The sequence below is a fragment of the Pyricularia pennisetigena genome, chromosome 2 (assembly GCF_004337985.1).
Source record: "Pyricularia pennisetigena strain Br36 chromosome 2, whole genome shotgun sequence".
NCBI classification, from domain to species: Eukaryota; Fungi; Ascomycota; class Sordariomycetes; order Magnaporthales; family Pyriculariaceae; genus Pyricularia; species Pyricularia pennisetigena.
Window position 1 is genome coordinate 2,310,205 of NC_043741.1, and position 5,504 is coordinate 2,315,708.

Here is a 5,504-nt window from a genome sequence, read left to right on the forward strand (position 1 = left end):
GAATCCACCTTTCCCCGTGACCTTTGACGCTGAGAATGGTGACATATGCCAAGGTGATAGGGAACGTAGATTGTAACGTAGTAAACGGAGAGCGTGCTGGAGATCTGCGCGAGAGAAGATGAGCAACGTCTGCTGATTCAGGGGTTGCTTTGGACTGCAAAAGAAAAAGAAAAAAAAAAGAATGCTGCGTTGCTGCATTCTGCGTGCATCCACCAGCCCCTCCTCTATGCTACGAAAGAATGGCAATTGCAAACAGGAAAAAAAAAAAAGCAGGGAAATCTTGCAGCAGCATGGGACCGACAGCCTGCAGATTTGTGGGAAATAAAAACACAAGGGAAGCCACGATGCCTCGGTATTTTTGAGCTTGCAAAGCCAGCTGGAAGACTGGCTGGGCAGCTCACATCGATTTCACGAACCGGCTTCCTGCAGCCGATTGAGCCTCCCAAAATGGCATTCCCTGTAGCTCTACCCGACTGGAGCAACCTGGCAGTGCTGCATACCAATGCACTGCCAGCCCGAGCTCACTTTTACTCGTACGCATCCGAGACTGCTGCTCTCACCCATGACCGGTACCAGTCCGAGTATCAGAGCCTGAACGGCACCTGGAAATTCCACTACGCCGCGAGCCCGTTTGGTAAGTCGTGGGCTTTGTGACGTGCTGACCACAAGCCGAGGTTTTTTTTTTTTTTTATTTTTTCTTTTTACCTACATCCACAACCCCTGCCTCTTGCTGTAGACTGACATAGCACCCACCACCAGAGGCACCCCCCTTTGAGCCAGCAAACACAGCATCATGGGCCGACATCGAGGTGCCGGGCATGTGGCAACTCCAGGGCTACGGCCATCCGCACTACACCAACATCAAGTTCCCGTTCCCCGTCACGCCGCCCAACGTCTCGTACATCAACCCGACGGGCTCCTACTTTCGCGAGTTTGAGGTGCCGGACGGGTGGGACGGCCAGCAGATCCGGCTGCGCTTCGAGGGCGTCGACAGCGCGTTCCACGTACAGGTCAACGGCCGACCGGTCGGCTACAGCAGCCTGGGCAGCCGCAACCCGAGCGAGTTCGACGTCACGCCCTACCTCAACGGCGGCGGGGAGACCAACAACGTGTCGGCCAGGGTCTACCAGTGGTCGCACGGCACGTACATTGAGGATCAGGACCAGTGGTGGCTGTCTGGCATCTTCCGGGACGTGTATCTGATGCCGTTTGCCGCGTCGTCGTCCATTGTGGATTTTCAGGTGCATCCAGAGCTCGACGCGGCCCTCACCACCGGCACTCTCCGCACCGCGGTCGAGATACAGGGCGACGACGGGCCTCTCAACATCAAGCTTCTGGGCCCAGACGGCAGCTCTAAAGTCGGAGAATGGAACGGTTCCTCGTCGCAGGTCAGCAGTGCCGTCTTCACCGTGACGGGTGACGACCTGCACGTCTGGTCGGCCGAGACGCCCAGCCTGTACACGGCCCTGATAACCTTCAACGGGCGCACCATCAGCCAGCGCCTCGGGTTCCGGCGCATGGAGCGCAGCGCCGACGGGTCGACCTTTTTGGTCAACGGCAGAGCGATCAAGATCTACGGCGTGAACCGGCACGAGCACCACCACCTGTACGGCCGGACGGTGCCGTACGCGGCGCTGCGCCACGACCTGCTCGTCATGAAGCGGCACAACATCAACACGATCCGGACGTCGCACCAGCCTCCGCACCCGGACTTTTTCGACCTGGCCGACGAGCTGGGGTTTTACGTCATTGCCGAGGCGGACCTCGAGTGCCACGGCTTCGGCGACAAGGGCAGCAACGTGCCGGCCGAGTCGTACACCACCGACAACCCCGAGTGGCGAGACGCGTACGTGAACCGCGCCGAGCAGCTGGTGCGGCGACTGAGGAACCACGTGTCCATCATCTTCTGGAGCCTGGGCAACGAGTGCTTCATGGGCCAAAACATGTTCGCCATGGCAGAGTGGATCAGGGCGACCGACCCGACGCGGCTCATTCACTACGAGCAGGACTACGAGGGCGTCCTGGCTGACGTCCACAGCAGGATGTACTCAAGTCCGCAGTGGGTTCGGGAGTGGGTTGTCAACAAGACGGACAAACCACTGATTCTGTGCGAGTACGCCCAGTAAGTTGTGTCGATTCCGCCGTGGCCTGTTGTCCACTGAGACGCGATTCTCGTTTCCACCTACCAACCTACCAAACCTACCTTGAAGTCTGTAAAAAAAAAAAAACTAACCAGTCGTCGCTCCCCCTAGCGCAATGGGCAACGGCCCCGGCTCTCTGGTCGACTACATTGCCGCCTTCAGATCCAACATCCGCGCCCAGGGCGGCCTGATCTGGGAGTGGTCCAACCATGGGCTCCTAAAGAAAGAGGGTGACCTCGAGTACTATGCCTACGGCGGAGACTTTGGCGACTTCCCCAACGACGCAGACTTTATCATGGATGGACTGATGTTGTCGGACCACTCGCCCATGCCGTCCATCTTTGAGTACAAAAAGGTGATCCAACCAGTGATTGCGGCTTGGGCCGGCGATGGCTTCGCCTCGGGCCAGATCGTCATAACCAACCACTATGGGTTCGTCGACCTCGGCCATCTTGAGGCCAGCTGGCACGCAGTTCAAGACGGCAAAAAGACGGAGCCTGTGGTCTTTGAAATACCCGCCGTGGCAGCGGGGGACAGCGTAACAATTAGCACGCCGCTTGACGACAACCAGCTGGAAGCCGGGGAAGCCTTCCTCACGCTCGAGTTCCGCCTAGCCAATGCCACAAACTGGGCAGAAAAGGGCCACCTAGTCGCCTGGGATCAGCTGTACATCCCTCCCCAAACACCAGCAACCCACAAACGCCGTAGCAGCAGCAGCAGTAGCAGCAGCAGCAGCAGCAGCCACAGCGCCTACAAGCCCAGGGCGCAGGACATCATGAGCCTCAGCCAAGCCGAACCGACATGCAACGGCACGCACCTGCAAGTAGTTGCGGGTTCGTCGACCTTTGGCTTCGACCTGCTGCGCGGCAACGTCACATGGACGGTGGACGACAGCCCGTCGGTCCTGCAGCGCGGGCCGGAGCTCTACTTCATGCGCGGGTCGACGCAAAACGACGAGGCCGGCGGGGGCGACGCGCGCGTATCCTGGGACCCGGCGCGCGTGTACGAGCTGCACCCCCAGGTGCGCGACGTGCGCTGGCGGCGGGGCGACGACGGCGTCACGACGGTGCACTACCGCATCCGCGTGGCGCCCAAGGTGTTTGTGTGGGGCATCGACGCCGACGTCGTCTACACGGTCGACGCGCGAGAGGCGTCGCCGGCGCTGACGGTGCGGGCCAGCGGTGCGTTCCGCAACGACACGGCCGTGGAGATGGACACGATCCCGCGCATCGGGCTGCTCGCGTGGCTGCCCCGGGCCTTTGACGACGTGGCCTGGTTCGGGCGCGGGCCGCACGAGACGTACCGCGACAGCAAGCAGGCGGGGCGGTTCGGGAACTGGAACGCGACCGTGGACGCGCTGTACACGGCCTACGACTACCCGCAGGAGAACGGCAACCACGAGGACACGCGGTGGCTGTCGGTGGGCAGCAGGGGCGACGGCCTGGTGCTGCGGGCCACCATGACGGGCAGCGACGGCAACGGAAACAGCCGCAACGACGCGCAGGGCGATCAGACGTTTGCCTTTCACGCGGGGAGGTACATGCCCGAGGACCTGAACCGCGCCAAACACCCGCACGAGCTCAACAAGCTGGACGTGACGGTGCTGAACCTCGACTACCGTGGCAACGGCTTGGGGTCGGCGACGGTCGGCCCGCGGCCGTTGGAGCAGTACAGGTGCAAGCCGGAGCCGTTTGACTTTACGTTCAGGATGGAGGTGTTGAGAGATTGACAGCGTGGAGTCGTGATGTGGTTTGATTTCTTGAATCGATCAAGTCTTGATCTTTTTTTATTTTTCTTTTTTTTCGTTATCGTTCCTGGGATGCACGAGGCTTCAGGCTGTTCAGGGCATCGGGGATTTCGGGTCAGGCACCATGATTGCTGTAGCCCAGCCCTACGGTTTTAAGTGGTTCCTGTCACGAGGTGGGGCAATTGATGCTGAATTTTGGGAGTGTCCAAACAGGCAGCGGGGGGGAAGCAGTGCGTCGTCACTCTTGAAACCATAGCGCCACCAACACCTCATTCATATATCTACTACAGTAGTCTAGTTATTCGACAGACAAATATCAAAGGAAGCGTTTTTTTTTCTCTTTGCATCTCAATCAAACGAGCAGAGGTAACAAAGCACAAGAAGAAGAAGAAGAAGAAAAAAATGAAACAAACCCACAGAATCATGGCGCAGCGCGGCGCATCCCGCGTCCCCAACATAACCCAGGTCGTGCCCGGCGCGGCGGTCAACATCGTCCTCAAGGAGGACCAGCCGACGGGCCGCACCGTCTCGGGCGCCGTGCGCGACGTGCTGACCAAGGGCAACCACCCGCGCGGCATCAAGGTGCGTCTGTCGGACGGGCGCGTCGGGCGCGTGCAGAGCCTCGCCTCCGCCTCGGCCGCGACGTCGTCGTCGTCCTCGTCCTCGTCCGCGGCAGACATGTCCCTAGTCACGGGGGGCCCGCCGCGGCACCAGGGCATGGCGAGGGACGTGCGGCTGGACGAGCACGAGTACGGCGCGCCGCCGCCGCCCGAGAGGGGGCTCGATGCGTTTGTCATCAAGCCGGCCAAGGTGCGGGGAGGGAAGAAGAAGGGAAAAGGCGGGAAGGGTGTTGCTGCCGGTGCTGGGGGTGATGTCGAGGATGGGCAGGAGAAGGCGGTCGAGTCGTCGACGTGTCCTGTCTGTGGGGAATTTGAGGGCGATGAGGCTGCCGTTGCGCATCATGTTGCGACGCATTTTGACTAGGCGACACGCTTTTTGTGTATGGGTGAGATGCGCCTAATCTGTTCTTCTCCGATGTTTCTTTTTTTTAATGGAACCTGACATGACAGTGAGGATACAGTACAAATCATACAATAAACAACAAAAAGAGACAGTCCCCCGAAGCCGCAACTCGTACACGAAGAAAAGAAAACAAAGAAGACGCTGCTTCCCTTCAAAAATCACAAACAAGCCACGACGTTTAACCCAACCTAATAATCGTGCCCCTGTACTGGTCCTCGTACTCCTTCAGCCTCTGCTCGAAGCCCCAGTGCCTCCTCGAGGCCGCGCGTACGCGACGATGTACCCGTCCAGCAGCCGCCCGTCGAACGTCTCGGACTTGCTGCTGTTGCCATTGGGCTTCTCCAGGAGGCCCAAGCTGCGCAGGTGCTGCACCGTGATAATGAAGCAGACCACGACCTCGCCCAGGTCCTTGATCTCGGTCGTAGACGGGTCGAGCTGCCCTGCGCCTTCGAGGGTCGCGAGCACGTCGAGGAACAGGCTGGCGATAAGGAGGAATGGCTCCTCTTACCCCTGGCTGTCGTCGAGCCTGAAAGTGGACTTTTTTTAGCGGGAATTGTGTGCTGGATAGGTGTTTGCTCGGGATTTTGTCAAAA

The 5,504-nt window shown here is 59.6% G+C and overlaps 4 protein-coding genes across 4 annotated transcripts in view; 2 read left to right on the forward strand and 2 right to left on the reverse strand.

Annotated features, from left to right (window-relative positions):
- Positions 1-447: 447 nt before the first annotated feature.
- PpBr36_00626 (uncharacterized protein) lies at positions 448-3,870 on the forward strand (the record flags this gene model as incomplete). The annotated part of the gene is made up of 3 exons (XM_029887817.1): positions 448-634; positions 760-2,122; positions 2,253-3,870. 3 exons carry the CDS (start codon positions 448-450, stop codon positions 3,868-3,870), a joined length of 3,168 nt encoding a protein of 1,055 aa, XP_029752584.1.
- Positions 792-4,863, reverse strand: PpBr36_00627 (uncharacterized protein; the record flags this gene model as incomplete). Its single annotated transcript, XM_029887818.1, has 7 exons — positions 792-2,025; positions 2,234-2,358; positions 2,395-2,751; positions 2,839-3,836; positions 4,012-4,051; positions 4,302-4,750; positions 4,800-4,863. 7 exons carry the CDS (start codon positions 4,861-4,863, stop codon positions 792-794), a joined length of 3,267 nt encoding a protein of 1,088 aa, XP_029752585.1.
- PpBr36_00628 (uncharacterized protein) lies at positions 4,312-4,872 on the forward strand (the record flags this gene model as incomplete). The annotated part of the gene is made up of 1 exon (XM_029887819.1): positions 4,312-4,872. The coding sequence occupies one exon, from the start codon at positions 4,312-4,314 to the stop codon at positions 4,870-4,872; it is 561 nt and encodes a 186-aa protein (XP_029752582.1).
- Positions 4,873-5,137: 265 nt separating this feature from the next.
- Positions 5,138-5,504, reverse strand: part of PpBr36_00629 (uncharacterized protein) — a gene marked incomplete at both ends in the record, with an annotated part of 1,276 nt that continues 909 nt past the window's right edge. The window contains one exon of the mRNA XM_029887820.1: positions 5,138-5,389. Within this exon, the coding sequence (XP_029752583.1) occupies positions 5,138-5,389 (252 nt within the window). The remainder of the gene's footprint in view (positions 5,390-5,504) is intronic.